The sequence below is a fragment of the Protopterus annectens genome, chromosome 2.part2 (genome assembly GCF_019279795.1).
Source record: "Protopterus annectens isolate FY-2018-M chromosome 2.part2, PAN1.0, whole genome shotgun sequence".
NCBI lineage: Eukaryota > Metazoa > Chordata > Ceratodontiformes > Protopteridae > Protopterus > Protopterus annectens.
The window spans coordinates 837,001,679-837,020,752 of NC_056730.1; the positions used below are offsets into that span (position 1 = coordinate 837,001,679).

The window sequence follows — 19,074 nt, forward strand, 5'->3', positions numbered from 1 at the left end:
CTCAGCCTGTCTGTTACATTGCAGCTGTGTTTTTAGACTGTTGTATAACTTTAGCTGGATAGTCTAATACATTACGTAATGAGAAAAGTGTTCCTTTTTCTAAATCTATCAGAAGATTACAGTTTTTGCAGAAGACCTCAGGTACTTGAGTCCTGAATCTTGAAGAAAAAAGAAAAAAAAAAGCTCCAGCTGGAATTTGACATATGGCTATTCTTGAGTTATACATTCTTCTTTCTGTTATTTGGTTGCCTTAGTATTGAATGTTTAAGCTCAATACATTATTTCATTCCTTCAGCATTTCACAGCAGTGTCCTCTGTGCCTTCCCTTCATGTCTGATAGCTGTTGAACATTCAATGTACCCATTAATAGGAAGTGCAGAAATGATCTTCCATTACTGCCATGTCAAATATTGTTTCTTCCATTCAGCAGTATTTTTTCACTTTTTGTTTTTTTGTGATCTGCTGGCTTTTACCATGTAGCCTTGCACTTGCCCAGGTGGAAACTTTCATTGCTTTCTCTTGTGTGCTGAAGCAGGTGATGGGTTAAGAGTCAGGAGCAGTGCAGCTGTCATCCGTGGCTTGTTGAGATGGTTCATGTCAACGCTGACCTGTTGGTAGTCACTGCAGTTCCTCCAGAGAATAGGGTTGCATATGCTAGGAGAGTCTATGTGTTTCCACTTGCTGAACTGTGGCTACAGTGCTACACATGGCTTGACAGGCCTGGGAGCTCAGGACTTTGCTAATCATGCTGCATTTACCACGTGTATCCACTAGAAGATATCCACACAGCAGGCCTAATCTCCAGGATGGGTGAGCCAGTTGGCTCACTTCTGTTACCTCTGGTGTTTCTTTGCATATGAACTTGTTCTATGAAACTACTGTTGTCTGTCTGTAGTGACTGAAGTTCATGTAAAAAAATCTATTCTTTTTGGGAATGCTATGTTACTTGTGTCTGTTCTACGGCAATAGTACTCAGAGTAGTTTTGTCTTAAGTAACTTTGCATAATGCTTAATGTCTCTTTAATATCGCTTTGTTTTTATTTAAAACCTTTTTATTTCAATATGATTACCTACAACTGTTGTACAGTTCTCGTGCATGGTGCACTAATGTGTCTGCTACTCTTGGATTTAGATTAGACATTGCTAATAGAGTTACAAATTATAGAAAAATACATCTTTCCACAATCCGCACTCCACCAGCAGTTACATTAGTCATAGTACATTCAACATATTTAATAAAATAATGTATGTTGTCCAAAGGATGAGTTCTCTGCAAAGTTATACGAGATAGGCCCATGCATTACTTTTTTTTTTATACAAACTACTCCTAAAACGAAAAGGAAAAAAAAAAACATAAAAATGCAACTATTTACATAGATACGTAGAAGAGGAGATGAGGGCATACCTTTATAAATGATTACATCAAAAGAGTTATACAACAAATTGCTCCTCCTTTTTCTGTGTTTTTGTCTTGGTTTGCAGATCAGGTATACTTATAATTAACAGCTAATGTCACATACTACTACCCATTTTTGCCATTTGTTTGATAACATTTTCATATGTTGAACCTATGTCATTTTCATATGTTGAACCTATGTGCCTTAAGTTCCATTTCTAGAGTATCTTTCATCAGTTGAAGTACCTTTGTTACTGTCAGTCGGTCTATCTTTTTCCATTTCCTCATTATTACTTTCTTTGCCACTAGAAGTAATAAAGTTAACAAGAGTTTAAATGCGTTTTGGCTAAGTTTGTACCAACCCAATATAAATATACCTGTACTTAAAACAGACTTGCCCATTAACTGTTCAATTATTCTCTCTAACTCTTTTTGAAAAGGTTGTAGTTCTTAGCATTTCCAAAATTTATGTGCTAAAGTACCCCTACCAGTTCCATTACATCTCCAACAAAGACCCTCCAGTCATTGGAAACATTTTTTTCCCAGCTTGGAAGGTGTGCATCAGATTCTAGTACTTTCTGTATATACAAGGAAGAACTCTGCCATGAAAAACTGCCAAAGTATAAAAATCACGAACAGTTTATGGTTTTAAGCGCTTTTCGTTTGCTAAGCAAGCAAACTTCTTCAGGAAACAATGAGTTACATTTCAAATTTCATATTTAAGGAATCAGGTGATCATAGTAACCAATCTTGTTACAATGTGACACGTACCCTAAACTTCTTAAAGGCAAACGCATTTGTTAAGAATTGCTCTTTCAAAAAATAATAAATAAAGCCAACTTCACACATAAAAATTAAACCATTAATATCATGCTACTAAAAATTGGTGTAAGTGAAAATAAAAATCTGTCCAACCTTCCCAGTACAACATACTCAAATTAATTCTAAATTACAGTCTAATAACATTATTGTCAAATTATTATTATTAAAAACAAAGATTGCTTAAAAAAACAATTTATCACTATCCATCATCTCTGCAGACTTTTTAATTTTAAGATACTGCTAATAGAACAGGTTTCATTTAAACAAAACAGCTCTAATTCTTGATGTCCTGCAAAATGACCATAAATTTAAATTTATGTTCTGTATTTAATTGAATATGTTTAGCTAGGGCATTGTCTATTTTTCTTTTGCCAATAGCATATTGGTGTTCATATATTTTCAGAATAATGTTATTAGACTGTAATTGAGAATTAATTTGAGTATGTTGTACTGGGAAGGTCGGATAGATTTTTATTTTTATTTTCACCTACACCAATTTTTAGTAGCATGACATTAATGGTTTAATTTTTATGTGTGAAGATATGAGAAATGAGTTTGCCTTTAAGAAGTTTAGGGTACATGTCACGTTGTAACAAGATTGGTTACTATGATCACCTGATTCCGTAAATATGAGATTTGAAATGTAACTCATTGTTTCTGAAGAAGTTTGCTTGCTTAGCAAACGAAAAGCGCTTAAAACCATAAACTGTTCGTGAACTAATAAACTGTTTGTGATTTTTTCTTCCTTGTTTTACAGTTTGGTGTACCTACTTTCTGTATATACACATGCTTAGGAAATAAACGCTAATATAAAGCTGAAGAGTGTAGCCTGTCACCCATTTAAATATGGACAGCAGTTTTTAATATTTGTCACCAGACCATCTTTGTTTCTGCAAGGTGCTGACAGTTTGATTTGAAACTACTGCATGAAGATCTTGTCAAAAATATGCTGTTCTGCAAGGTTTCTATAATGATCTGTGTTTGAGCTTTGTCATTTACGGTTTGGATATTTCCATTATTTTTTTATTTTGGTGGTCTTATTTTTGTTTGTTGTATTTTAAGTTTTGATTTACTTCTAAAGTTTTTTTTCTTGGAGTCTTAAAGGTTGTTGGCTAGGGTCATTAGGAAACATTCCTTTTGCATTCATTGACTGAATCTGAATTAGATGTAACTAATGAGAGGAGCTGAGAAAGTTTTTTTTTTTATCTAAGGTATTAGCATACATTCCTGACCATCTACAAGAGCTCTGAGTTTACAACTGCTGTTTGCCTGCACTGATTTTTTGGATTATTCCTACCCATTTCTTGTGCTTTTAAACTTTGTGGCTTTCTAGCCCCTACTGTAAATTAGACTTATGAAGCCCCTCCCAGTTCTCATTCAACTGGGCAACAATAGTTCAAACTGATAAGGCACTCCCATTAGACTCAACACTAGAGACAACTTCTGTTTCATATCATCCCATTTCAGTAAGTACACACTGCAATATTCAGAGTGTTGATTTGAATTGTATATTGTTTTTTGCTCCATTTTTCCTTGTTTTAACCAAAGGTCGACTGCTTGTATTTTAACTTGGTCTTAGACCTTAGTCTTGTAGTATCCTTCACAGTAGTGTAGAGCAGCTAATTTGCCCACTCAGAAGCACTGTCTGAAGAATGTTGTTTTATATCGATCCTAGACTGCTTCCTTTTCCCCAGAAAATCCATATTTAGTTAGTTACTAGCCCCTCTTGCACCTCCCCTCATAAATCACAAAAAAAGATTTACAGGCATGGATGTGCAGTTTATCATCATCTGTGTAGCTAGCTTGGTGGAAATGGGCATCCTGAGACAATGTAGCAATTGCCCCATGTTTACTGACAACAATCTTATTCTTAAGTTGACTGACACGGTGTATGAGAAATGTAATTATATTATATTATATTATATTTTTATTTATTTATTTGCATCTGTTTACTGGGATGGTCAAGCTGGGCCAGAAGTGCCCATTTTCAGTGGAGTCCTAGGGAGAAAAGCTCCACATACAAGACATTTTACATACAGTACAGAATTTACATTAATAAAGACGTGTAGTACATATTATTAGCAGCTTATACAGTTGGTGAAAATAACAGTACATAAGTAATCATTCTCAAATCAAAGATATTATACAAGCAGTGCAGAGTATATACATGAGAACATTCCATATGAGTAGTCTTCAGCTAGCAACATTTATATAGGACACTTAGTGGGTACAAAGCATATATAGGAATTAATTAGAGACTAGGTACTTACATTTTTCACACATTTAGGAGGTATAATAGCTGAGCGATAGGCTATGAGTCCTGTTGCAGGAATCAGCAAAGTCGGTGGATATTTTTGCAGATACAAGTGATGGTATATTATGACTTTGGAGGTAAAGCTCTGACATATAGACACTGATCTCACCCAAACATGTTGCCTGTAGAGCGCACACACTACCACTTCTATGGATCAGACACACAAACTTCATATGCTAAGGAACTTAAATGCAATCTGCTTAAACCTCAAAGGCCTCCCATATGCTGTCCTTGGCAGCCTTCCAGACACTCTACAAGGACAACACTCCCCAGGATACATACAACCGCATCTGACAATGTCTCAACCTCTGCCCTTAAGGGAAACTACCACACAACCCAATATGTCGGTCATTGGAGACTCCAATGTAACACACACTGATGCGTCCCTCACCCAGGCTGAGCAAGCAACAGTCATTACCCAGCTGCCTGTCAGGGAGTAAGGATCTGCCAGTTCGTACACACACTCAGGATGTTGAACCACAAGTACCAGTATGATCCATGTAGTTGATAATGACCTGAGATGTACCTCCGTGGACTATATGAAGAGACACTTAATAGAGCTTTCAGATAGGGTCTCTCAAGCAGGTATGAGCTTAGCACTGTGCAGCATTCTAACTAATCCAAGGATAATGGCTAAGGTGTTTGCCTTACAAACACAAGGTGCAGGGTTAGGTTGAGTTCTCACAAATTGGGCCTAGCTTTAAAAAAATGGCTCGCAAGGGCAGTTAGCTTAGTACTAAACTATGAACTATGAACTATCACTATGTAAACAAAAGATGATTGACTTTAACAGTTGGCTTAGTTACTGGTGTCAGTCTCAGGGAGTCCAGTATTTGTCAGCTTGGGAGGACATGATCAACAAACCATGCTGCTTTGCCAAGGATGGTCTGCACTTGTCCCCACTAGGCTTTCATATATTGAGAGAAACATTATCCACCCTATAGTACCTTTTTTTTGGCAATGTGACTCTGATAAAACTTCAGACCTAGTAAAACAAACTAAAAGGGTGTTACTGCTCAATGCTAGGAGTCTCAGCAGGAAGCTTCTACTCCTTGGAAACACTCCTCGTTCTGGGGAGTGTTGACATCTGCACAGTTACTGAAGCATGGTTTAAAGCTACAGAAAGCACACCTGCAGTGCAAGCCTATAATGCCTTCCACACATTTAGTCCAGCTACCGCACAAGTAGGGCCAAGAGATGGGGGTGTATCAATCTACATAAAAAGTAACCACACCTCAAGACTGGTCAAACAGTATGACATGCTTCAGCTACTGTATATCCAACTAACCTTGGATAAAATCCCATACCAAATTCTTGATAAGCTGTATGACCATGACACATGCTTGAATGTACTGGAGTCACTCACCATGCAGCCCAACACTATATTCACGAGTGATTTTAACTATACCACCAGAAACTGGGATATATATACACAACCGCTAACATGAAGTTTCAAAAATTACTGGATTTTGTCAATGCAAACACCCTGGCACAGCTAGTCTGCACACCTACTAGGGATGCAAGTTTCCAGAATCTGATAATTACAAATATGAGGGAATGTTGAACACCTAGTGTAATGTCCTCACTAGTCAGATCAGATCTCAAAACAATCACCTTTAAAATAAATATAAAGCCTGAACTCCTAGCAAAACCTAGAAACTTTAAGAACTTTTAACTGTCTCCTATTAACTGATGGCATAACTATATTCTGAGCTCCCCAAAGAGAACACTGTGGTCTGTGCGGAAGTGTTTATGGAAACCCTGTACAAACATATAAATAACTACATAGAAACAGCAGTACCAAACAGAAATAAATATGAGACAAATTCCAAAAACAAGCCCCCCTTAGTGAACTCCCAGTATAAGTCGGTTGTGGAACAAAAGAAAGAAATCTTGTCCAAAAATAGGAAGGTCTATGTCTATCGGACAAAAAAAAATCCCTCCTCCGTCTCAACAAGCAACTGAAGGAACTAATCAAGTCCATCAAAACCAAATTTGATGCAAAAATAGCCTTCAAGACTAGGAATAGTCATACAGCATTTTTCAATTGTTACACAACCTTAAGGGGAACACCCAGTAGTGTGCTGAGCTAATAGTAAATGGAAATCCCTATACCAAACTAGAGGATATAACAACTTTGCTGGCTGATAAATTTAGCTACAGTCCCCCCAGTTACTCCCCAGGAAATACCCTGTACCATTTCTCCTCCATATATCACCAAAGGACAAGTCCTCCTTGCACCTCCAAATCTAAAAGCACTGCATTAATGAGTCCTGATAATATCACAGGATGCCTCCTAAATGTCTTGAAACATGACCTGTCAGGCCCACTAGAATCTCTATTCAGCCACAGCCACTCCCTCCCTAGGGGAATGGGGGATTGCAGCGGTCATCCCTCTACACAAAGGAGAGACTATCAACAGACCGAGGGAACTATAGACCCATAAGTATGAGTAGTCTTGTATGCAAAGCCATGGAAAGAATTATCATGAACCTGACAGACACTGGACCCATCCTAGTTCAGTTTTGTCAGGGGCAGATCATGCCAACTAAACCTGGTTGACTTCTTCAAGAAGGTCATTAGAGCCACAAATGAGGGCAAAATGGTGCATACATCCTGTGATGATGCAAGATATTGCCAGCTATGCCAGGAAAAGTAGGGCAGTGGATGTGTAACATATGCCAGCACAGCTAGATGGAATTTTGTAATAAAGTATATGTCATTTGTATTTCAAACTGATTTGCACAGATGCTTATGTTGAAAAATGTTTTGTAAAGTTGCTTGTGTTAAAAATGTACCAACAGTATGCCCTGCTGGACAGAAAAAGGAATATACAAGTATTATTGTAACTGTTTAAATGTATATGTTTTAACAGAGGAAACTGGAAGGTAAGAGGTTAATCTCAATCCACCTGACTTTGGAAAATAGTAAGAAAGAATTACTTAATTTAGGCCATAAAGATTGCATCTTACAGTTCTCAATGCAGCCATAGACAAAAAGTCTGTACTAGGAAGCATCCTGCATTCTCGTTGGGGTTTACTAATTGCTACTCTGGAAGAGTGGAGGTTTGAAATTGTTTTATGACTTCCAGCAGATCTTAGCAAGGGTGTGTCTGTGTGTGTGTATGTGTGTGTGTCTGTATGTCTGTCTCTGTCTGTCTTTGTGTCTGTGTAATCCTGATAGCATGTAGCCAGGGGGGGGGGGGGCATGAGAACCAGAAGTCAGATGTATGTGATGTCATTCTGTAATCTATCACTAAAAATAACGTTTAGTACTAGGTGAGACTGAAGTCTCAGAGCACTCTATTTTTGTAACCAGACAAAGAAGGATCTCTCACCTACTTTATATTGCCTTGCTCTAGTAAGTAACCAGGGAATAATAATTCTTTTGGTCAGTCAGAAAAGTATAGTGAGATTAGTTAAGTATTGTTTTCTGTACTTGTGTGAACCTGTCCACTTGTGCTATTTTTTAAATATTTCATGTGATTGAAACTATTGTATTTATTGTAAATAGTTACTATTTTCATGTTCTTTTTTATTTATTATTAAATATAATTAAAGTTTTCATTATGGCTAGTCTTTTAGAGAATATTTTAATCTCTGAGAGTACGTGCATGTATTTGGTGACAGCTCTGGCCACTCCTGAAAGCCTTGCTGTTCGTCAAACTATCATTTGTATTAATATTAATTTCACTCAGTGTAACTGGATTGCCCTTGCAAGAACATTACAGTAGCTGGCTTCTGGGTGTCTGGTGGCAGTGTAACTACCTTATAGTGTGGGAAGAAGGGGTCATAGCTAGTAAATCTGTGCCAGCCTTTCCCAGGTGTGTGTGTGTGTGTGTGTGTGTGTGTGTGTGTGTGTGTGTGTGTGTGTGTCTGTGTCTGTGTGTGAAAATAAGATCTCAAAGTACATGTGTGTCAGCTACTTGGAGAAGGGACACAAAGCACTGGTATCACAGAGAGGGTGCTGGAGGACTTTGCTTGGACCCTATAGCTGTACTAGTGGGAATTCTTATTGGGGACCTGGAGGGAGACAGAGAAATCTGGACCCTGGCCTTTAGTATGTTCCCTGTGTGCTCTTTAGGGAAATTGTGCTTGATACAGAGAGCTGCATCTGGAAACACTGGGTGTATCCATTTTTGTTTCAAGTGAACATCCCTCTCCAGTACCAGTGGTTAGGATTCAGGCTCCTTAATTACTGGCCCAGAGTGGGGATGTCACACTTCCTACTTCAACCTGACAAAAGAATTTGTTTATAATACGGGGTAAGATACTGTGTCAAACTCATAAATCCCTTTGATTCCCGATGGCTCACAGATAGGGCACATGAAGTTAGAGTGGGGAAATCCAACTCCACCAAGAGTCCTGTTACTAAGGTTGTCCCATTGGGCTTGGTACAGGGACCTCTCCTGTTCAGAATATACTTCACTGAAGTCAAAGCAAATGTCATTAAATCCCCAAAAGATGTAGATATCTTCCAGGAGGGTCTGATAGAGACAAATAACTGGTGCTAGAGCTGTGACCTAAAACTCATTACAAAATGCATAATTACACCCTTTGGGAAGATGACCACCCCAGCAAAAATTACAGCATTGACAAAACGTCCCCTGAGAGTAGACCCAGTGGCAAGAAACAAGGAACTCAGTTGATAGTAACCTGAAAATCCTTCTGCTTGGTACAACATATAAGTGAGGGCATGACATCCAGATCTAAAGAAATAATAGCCCCACTATACTCAGCCCTAATTAGACCAATAATTGAGTATAATGCACCCTTCAGCACGTAACTGATCATTCATTTACAACAGCTGGAGTGGCCATAGAGGTTCCTCATTAAAGTAATACAGGGTGCAAATAACGTGTTCTATGCATACTGCCTCAAAGCTTTGTCCCTGTACTGTCTCCTACAAACTACTGAAGGGTGATGCATGCCTAACCTACAAGGCATTCTCCAATCCCGCCCTGGTGGATCTGCTACACACTTGCAAAACAAACAGCACTAGAATTCCAGATCTAAGGATTTAAACCTCTTCTGTGATATAAACAAAACATGTTCGAGGGGACGGATATGTGTCTCAGATTACTCCTTCTCTGTGACTGAAGCAGAGCTCTTCCCTAAGTCTATTCAAATGCAATTTGGACAATGGATGGGAAATCACAAATTTACCCCTGGCTTGTTGCCTGTGTCCCTTATGGTCAGGGGCAGCTTGTAGAATGCCCCAAGGCACAGACATATACCAAAGCTGTTCTAGTTTGTGGGCATTAATAAATGGGAAAATTGGGACATGAATGGCTAGGCTTTAAAGGCTGTAGGACCATTAGCCTAGTAACCACCTATGTTCCTGTGTGCTACAGTAAGAACCATTAGACATTAAGATATTGCATTCAAGCTGTTTTTACACATACAATAGTACTGCATGAACTTGGCTTATGTCAAGTGTTTGGATTTGTATATGTGTAAGTCTCTTGCTTTGTAATATTCATGCATTTTTTAATGTTTGGATACTGCTATGGAAGGTATTTTGTTTGTGCGGGCTTTTAACAAAACCATTTATGCAACTGTTTTCAGCATTTTGTGAATATTTGAGCCCTTGGTTTTATGACACGTCATTTTTTTCTCTTAAGGAAAATGACTACATTGCCTCATACTTTGAAGATGGAGATGATTATGGAGCAGGAAGTGATGACAACATGGATGAAGCTACATATTAAATACACCTCACCTCAAAGTACTGCTTCCAGTCATTTAGCCATTTACCTAAGTACTGTAGCATTTTATTTTATTCCTCAGGTACTTGGAACTGCTTATGAACAACCCTCTGGGCAGCCAGCACTTCTCAGTAAAATCAACTTTAAGACTTTGGCAGTAAAGGGCTGAGTGCCTCCTCTCTGTTTCAGAGCATGTGTTGAAAAAAGTGATTTATTTTTACATGCTGTCATCTGACATTCATATAGTGATGTTTACTTGACATAAAACCTATGCACTTTATCTCTATATGCACTATTAGTGGAACATTAATTTAGGTGAAGATGAAATGAGTTTAGAACTGCAAGTGTAAAACTATGAACTTGTAAATAAGGATGTAAAGTAGTAGTGTATTATATTTGCTATAGAGTTTCTTGGATGAAGTGGTGGAAATATTTGCTAGCACTACTGTATACGCAGCCAAAAAAAAAACACTTCTGTTTTCTCTCTCAAAACCGAAGTGGCTTATTTGCCTTAAAACAATTATAGGAGCTAGAAGCCATGCTGTTGCTTTTATTTTAAGCCATATGCATTTTGAAATTCCATGGCATGTTGTGATCTCCAACAGTATGTTTTCAACAGTGTTCCTCAAATGGTAGTCCATGCTGTAAGGAAAGCATTCAGCATTACATGTATGCATGTTCCAACAGAATCCTGCCAGCTTATTTACATGGACTGTAGACTAGCTGCTCTGTTCTTTGCATGTCCTACTATATTTTCAGTTTTATCATTTTGCCTCAATTTTTTTCTCTTGCAGCATTGAGGGGATCTTTGCTGCTGTGCCCTAGCAAGCAGCATTGGTTGCCTTTACCTCAACCTTACAAAATCTGCCTCTGACAGATGATACTACTCTACTAGTCTCTCCTTGAAGATAATATCCTTCTAAACAGACATGGCAGCACTGTGACTGGGTTGACAGCCCCTTAGAGCTTCCATTTCTAATTGCTATTTAAATTCTTGTATATTAAAGATCTGGCTTATTCTCTTCAGAAGTAGACTAGTTCTTGACCAGTTTTTGTTAGTGAGAAGTTCCTTTTCCAGTGGCACTTACTACTTTTGAGTCCTGCATGACAGTGTGTCCACTGTGTACAAAGGGGGTGGGAGTGCAGTGCAGTATCTAGAGACTTGATATCAATTTTTTCCACTTTCATCATTTTTGTTTTTCATTTCACACAGTCGTCTTCGAACAATCTTTCACAGTCAGCACATCTTAAAACCTGTTGTGCTTTAAAAGTTCTGGTCTCACTAGAATTGTGTAATCACATTGCCTTCAGCAAAGAAGGCATTGTTCCCTCATTGCATTTCTGACAGTATACAAATCCATGATATATTCAGTCTGAATGCTGTTAAAAATCGGTTACTGGTCTACTTTCAGCATGAAGATGCGACACTAATCTAATGTTCTTTTCAAACTCTTAAACAGAATTCCTCACATATTGTATTCTTTTGTTATAAAATTCTTGTGTTTTATAAAGTGCTTTTATAATGTTACTACCCCTTTTCAGGTTGTCACTACAGGCACATCAAGTCTAGATTAGAAAACTAAACATGAGCTGTTTTAGACTGTCTACATTATTTTGAGAACTCTTGTATTATATATTATATAGCTATTATATATGTCTTTGACCTGCATCATGGCTAAATGGATTTGACAGATACTTCCTTTAAAAAATAAATAAAAATAAATACAATATTCAGTCCTGAATTTAGATGTTAACCTCCATATTAAACATTCTGTAGATACAAGCTGTTACAAGAGTGCATTAATGACTTTACAGATTCATCTCTGCCAAAGTTTTCTGTACACATTTGGGTAGATTATGGAGGTTACCCTATATTATGAGCCAATAAGAATCTGCTGCCTGGTTTAAATCAAATGAATGTCTGTCTAGACTGTTGATTTTATATAATAAATGTATCTAATGCATTCATTATGCTAGACATTTTAGCCACATTAAGTAATGCACAGCTTAGATCTGCCTACCTTCAATGCTGATGATCTGCTATACAGATTGTGACTCCTTCAGCTGTACTTTTTTTGCATCCCTACTCTGTGCAAATTTATTACTTTTTGGCTTACTAGATGCTAGACCTGGAGGGTTCAGGTGAGGAAAATTACTCCAGCACTGAAAGGAAAATATCTGTGATTCATTCTCTGCTTTGCAGTCCAGGTGTGACCTATATGCAGAAGGTTGCCATTCATTTAATGGTAGATTCTACCTGATGTTTTCAAGTTTGCCTCATGTAGTTTAACCAGCTCTCCCATCTCTCTTCCTTAAACCTCTAGTAAAAAAAAAAGAAAAGAAAGAAACAAGTAAATCTATGGGGCTTATACCTCTTGTTCTGCATTCCCGTTTCCTGTACCAATCTTTTTAGTTTCACTTTCTTTCCTTTGATAGGTGTAAACATCCAAAGCAGTCCTGTTTGCTGTTTCATAACAATACAATATATGGCTAATTTAATTGATTATTGAATGAAACACCTCCCATAATTTATACCATTCCACTGTCTAGTTGTTGTTTCTGTATTATGTTTCTGTCTTTGGGACTTTTTTATGTAATAACCAGTCATTCAAGAGTTCTTTACTCTTTTTAACTCTGTTTACCCGGTTGCTGATTGAATGTCTGTGTGTATTTGTGTATAGGAAAGAGTTCATCAAACCTATTTCTTATCTTGAACTGGGATGTAGCTTTTTTCATGAGTTTGCATTAAAATTTCATTTGTCCTTACAGACCCATTTTAATGTTCTTGTTCTCAGTAGGTACTGACATGTAGTGTTCCTTTTCATCCCTGTCTGTGTAATTTTTGCTGTACATTCACCACAAAGCCCCACCTACAATGTAGTAAGGCATGAAAAGTAGACATGATCATCTGGACATTACTTTGGTGTGCTCTAATGGACATGTATTAACAGCATAGGGAATGTTTCACATTGTAGCATCCAGTGAAGGATCTAATTTCTCCCTTCCTCCAGAACATCTAATGATTTGGACTGTGCTGCACGTTTCATTCTGGGTCTGCATTTATCCACGTCCTCCTCCATTCCTGAGCTAAACCTGACTTCTGTCTGTTGTGACTTGTGTCTCACTGGTAGTGCAACAGTTTGTATAAACCTTGCCTTTCTATAGAGGAGACAGAGCATAGGCTGGAGTAAAATAAAAAAATCAGTATTGCAGCTCAGTCAGCACTGTCACTGTGGCACAGTGTGGAAGAGAAGTTGCAGTTTGTATTTCAGAACACTGGTTCTAGACAGAGTTGTCAGCAATAAATGAGAGACATTGCCAAGTACAACCTTTCTTCTCTAAGTATGCCTTTGTCTCAAGCAACCTAACACTGCATTGATATCAAGCTTGGGATGTCAGCTACTGACAGTCTTGCCTTATGACCAGGTAAGTGATTATGTTTACAGAAAAAGAATGGTATACTGCAAATCTTAACATGTAACAGTGAATGTTGAGCCATACATACACCACACCATTTTTTGTTTTTAGTAATATACAACTTTATTCTAAATTATAGATCAAATAGATGCAGTGTGAAGTTACTTGTTGATGCAGGTATGTAGACAAAGTAAATAATAGGTACTGAGCACAGTAATCCTTCCATAAAAATGTGTAAATATTTTAATCCTGTAAGAATATAGTATTACTGTAACAACACGAGAAGAAAAAGAACTTGTGAATCAGTGGGTAGTAACAATGAGATCACGTGAATTTCAAGTAGACAGTTTAACTTGAGCATTAAACCAAGCAATCCCATCTAAAAGAAACACGTACATCATCTATAAGAAAATGGTTTGTATTTGTGGTTGTCTAAATATAGGCTATAGAAAACTCTCAACTTACAGTGCTGTGAACATTAATCCAATCAACATCTAATATACCACAAAAACGGAGAATTGCAGATATTCTGATACAACACAGATATGAGGCTACAGAAACAGTGTATGAACTACTGGCCTATGCGTCCATGAATAATGAGTACTTTAATGGTTAAGACAGAAAAGAAAGATAGACCAATATTCTTGAAACTTTGTTATAGGTGTCCTTACTGTATTTATACCATACATTTTTCCATAAAAGGCAAAATTCAGTATTCCTCAGGTTCTGATCTCCACAAGTTAAAGATAGCTGCTCCCATGAAAGTCACTATTGTTAACCTCTTGTGTTGTGTGTTGGTAAACTTAATGGATGATGGTATCTCCAAAAGCCAGAATCTTGGGTTATTGAGATCTGGTAGACTGTCTTAAAGCCCATGAAGCTGCATTCTGAACCTTCTTCCACATTACCGTACTCCTTGTACAGCACCATAGTATATGAAAATAATCTGCTGCTGGGTGATTGCATTTCCAATAAGTTTTGCTTGGGGTCCCTCTCCTCCTCTGCTAGCAATTCTTGCCATGCTTCCAGGACTGTGACACAATAATGCTGTGAGATTGTGATGTTCAATGCTTCAGCCCCTTTGTACCTCTGAAAGTGGCAGCATACCTGAAAGATGCTAGTAATAAGGGCTAACATAACTGATAAGACCTAACTCTAAACATTTTATGAAGCAAAGGTAGTGGCAGGTTCTGTAATTGAACTTGCGATTTAGGTGCCTTGGAATGGTGTAGTAACCTTAACTGAAGGTATTGCCAAAGCTTACATTCCTAAAGACAGTAGACCAGCCTAATCTCTGGAATGTGTCCTGCCAAAAAATATCCCTTCGTTGATCATCTTTGTCAGTGAGTGAGCTTGTGGTAAAATTGGTAGAAAGAGTTGTTCCAAATTCTGTCCCATAAACTAGGTACAGAACAATTTCCTTGACTAAATATTCCCCTCAGGTCAACAAGGTTTCTTCTGCCTGGACCCCATATTTGTTTATCCAATAGATACTGCCTTTGGGTGATAACTTGTAATTCTGTGGATACCAATCTGGGCGTTGATAGTGTCTTTGCTTGTAAAGTTTGTGTGAGGGATATTGGTCTGATGCATCCCTTAATGTCTGGGATCAGCAACCCTCATTTGAGTGGTTCCATTAATTTATTTTGGGAAATTCAGAGTAGTTTGTTATCCCATAGAAAGGAAAGAAAATTTTCTGAAATCTTTTGAGGATAGTGTTTTATCTAATAAAGGGATGTGTCTGGTATAGAAAATATATTTTAAAGCTGAATATTTGGCTAGAAAAGGAAGAGTGTCTTTTCCATTCTGACAAGGTTATCCAAAATTCATGCAGTAGCAGTTTAAGATTGAGATTTGGGATGTTCCAGATGTCTGCAGAGAGCTGAACTCCATATAGGTATGTGATTTGACTGCCTTCATTGTTATCCCTTCATAAGTCCTTGACTTGCTGCATTTTGATTGAGGTAGCATAAAACATTTATGGAGTTGAGACACACATCTTTCTACATGACTTACAGACTAAAATTGGAGGCAAGTTATTTACTAGGCCATTGATCCAAATAACCCTATTATCCACAAACCAGGAGTAGAAATCCAGATTAGACTCATTAATTTTGTCTACATCTGCATAATACTGGTGTATGAATGTGGGCAGTGTTTCAAGGACAAGCACAAAAAAGGGAGCTATCAGGCAGTCCTGCAGAGTCTCCATTGCAAAATGAGGGGTGGTGAAGTGACAACATTCATAATAACGTGTGCCGTAAGGGCACTGTAAAGAAGTTTACATCTCTCAAGAAATGGGTCCCAAATCCATTATGCCAATAAGGCATCCCAAAGTAAATCCCTTTCTAGGGAATCAAAGGGTTTTTAATGTCAAAGTATCGACCTATAGGATTGCTGGTGGACTTCACTGTACTGCTTGAGATTAAGCCATAAATGGGATATGTATGTTCCTCTTTGTCTGCCTTTAATAAAACCTTGTTGAGAAAAGTGAACCAAGTTGGTAAGGATTTTCTGTGGTTTATTTAATAATTCAAGATCACTTTGAAACCTGAGGAAGGGTGATAACTTTGTAGGGATATTTGTCTTTTGTTCCGTGTCCAGTTGATTATGCAATGTATATAAGATCCTGTACTCCCTAGCCATTATTTTATTAATTGTGAATATACATTGCTTTGGAGTGTTCCTGTTATCACAGAGGACTGCAATATGACAGTCTCTTCCTCTTCCTCTTTTTAGTTTTTGACCTTTTGCAGTAATAGTTTGAGAGAGTATGCTATGGCTGAGGCCAGACATTTCTATTTCTCCCACCTGTCCGCTTCTTCAGTAAGTTGAATGGCTGTACATTACTTTTTAAGCTGTGCAATCTCCCATCTTAGGACCTGATCTCTTACACCTGCCTTGTTTATAACGAGCTTCATTTGCTTTTAATTTCTGTTTCTAGTTCTTTACTCTTTTTAACTCTATTTACCTACTTCTGTTTCCATACCCTGTGATCAGATGACCTGATATGATATTTAAGATTCTTCTAGTACCGTCCCCTGTTCTTAATGGAAGTAGAGTTTTTCTTAACAAAGATCTTTGTCATATTTTGTAAGTCTTCCCTTCACTTCTTGAGCCCTCAGTGCCAAGGGGAACAATTTTCATCCCCATCAAAGGGTGGAATTTCCTAAATAGTGTTTCTAAAAAAACAAAATTGTGATTAGAATGTAAGGTGGAATAATGCACACATGCAAGTACCTTCTGAATATTCGTTCTTAGGATAATAGAAGATTACTAGGCTATTGGCTTAACAGCCCTTACAAGCCTAACCAATATAACCTGATTTTTAAGCAATATATGGCCCCTAAGGGCAAGAGGATGGCATTGCCTCACAGCAAGAGGTTCTCCAGTTCGAATCTCGGCTGGGGTGCCTTCTGTGTGGAGTCTGCATGTCCTCCCTGTGGTCGCGTGGGTTTCCTCTGGGTGCTCCGGTTTACTCCCACATCCCAAAGACATGCTGTAGGTGGATTGGACACTCTAAATTGGCCCTAGGTGTGAGTGCATGTGTGTGCGCCTTCTGTGGAAGGTTGGGTGCCGGGCTGGCAAATCGACACCATAAAACTCCACTGCCAATCATGAGCAGACAGTGATCCGCTGTGATGACCCCTAACCGGGAAAAGCCGAAAGAAGAAGGGGCAAGAGGATGGTATGGATTTGTTCCTTAGGCCTTAAGTAGTAGTGATGTGGATGAGAATGTAATGCAGCCTACTCACACAGGCAATCACGAGGGCTGAATATTTGTAATTCTTCTCCTGCAACTGCATTGTTCTTGTGTGTACTAAATCTGTAATGAAATTGCTGGTTGAGTGAGTTAAATGTGGCCGTAAAAATTAGCTATAATAAGCCCCTTATCAGTATGTATCTTAAGCAGAAGTGTCCAGCCCTGCATGTCCATGCATCTAGCTAGGAGTGATCAGTTCATCAAATAGTGGATTATAGCAATATCAGCCTGTTCACCTGACTGGGTGAAGCTTGTTCTCCTCAACCTTTTTTTTTTTTTTTTTTAAAGTCTCCTTTCAGATGTGATTTGAAGTTTAATTTCATGAAGAAAAATGACTTGTGGAGTCTGCTGTTTAAATGAAGAAAAACATGCCGTTTATCTTATTCCAAGTATTTAGTCCCCAGTCATTACTTTAATCAACACAGTTGTGGTGCCTTCTGAAGATCGTTGGTTGAGAACAGGCCCCTGTGTGGTAGTAGCTGCCAACTACATTAAGCATAATAATGTAAGTAGGAAGACAAAACAAACAGACAAAATGTTTAACTTCTAAGGTAACAGACCAGTATAGCAACAATAAAACAATATGACCCTTGTTGCTAAGTAGCACTTAGTACACTGAATATCTGTGCATAATGAAAGTTCCTGTAACAGGGGTAATAACTCTGGGATAATAGGAAGGAAAACCTTCTCTGACACCCAGTAGGAGGGATCTCTTGCACCCAGGAGCTGAGTGCTACAGGGTAGCACAGCTGACACTGGCAGTTAAGGTCTTTAAGCTTCCTAATGAAAGGTGTCCATGGCTTTTTTTTGTTAGCTAAAGTATTACTGTAAAGAGAGGCAAAGTGTACAGCTGATTCTGCAGTAGTGAAACTGCTGCCCAGTTCGCTGTTGATGAAATTCTGAAATCTGACAATAAAGTGCCTAAGTAAGTTACTTATTCATGCTCTGGAGTTTACTGTATGCGCACATCCAATAATTAGCTGGTGTGGTAAGTCGGCTCCTTTTGATAAATTCGACAGAATGATCTCCTTCCTTACTTTAGGTAGAGCAGTGATTCATTGTTTCTATGATTTGCATTCTCCATATCATCAGTCTCTAGCTCTGATTGATCAGCTTTAACTTGAAGGTCTGAGATCTCCGCCCTATAACAGGTCACCAGATCCTTTTGCTGATTCAGTTCCTGCTGCTGTGTTGCTAATGCAGCAATCAAACTCAGTAGCTGAGCATCCTTTAGATGTGCATATCTTAAAGTACTGCTTGCACTAACAATGTCATGTTTGAAATGGCCTAATGTACATCTGCTGTGATTCCCTCTACATGCACTTGTCTTCCCACCTTCTTGGGCATATTCCTGACAGCCACTCTTTCTAAACAATAAATTTGCAGGGGAAATTGAGTAGACTATACATGTTGGATGTCACTGGATGGGTTAGGTAAGAAAAAACAAAAGTGTCCAACAGCTGAATTATTTGCATTTGAATCATTAGGGTGTTCTGTTTTGTTCCTGAAGAAGTGGGAGGAGTTTCTCTCTCATGCATCATGTGTGCACAGCCCATGTATGTCTCAGCATTGCAGAAACTTTTTGAATTGTAACATATGGCTGAGTCTTGCTTGCATGGAGTCACACGCTGTTGTAGTTTTGAACTGTTGTTGGC

General features: G+C 38.2%; 1 protein-coding gene across 2 annotated transcripts in view; it reads left to right on the top strand.

The window, feature by feature from the left end:
• Window positions 1–11,234, top strand: part of POLR3G (RNA polymerase III subunit G) — a 567,212-nt gene extending 555,978 nt beyond the window's left edge. For both annotated transcript variants that reach the window (XM_044064179.1, XM_044064180.1), the window contains exon 8: window positions 10,156–11,234. In XM_044064179.1, coding sequence (XP_043920114.1) covers window positions 10,156–10,242 — 87 coding nt within the window. In that variant the 3' untranslated portion in view covers window positions 10,243–11,234. The remainder of the gene's footprint in view (window positions 1–10,155) is intronic.
• Window positions 11,235–19,074: the final 7,840 nt, after the last annotated feature.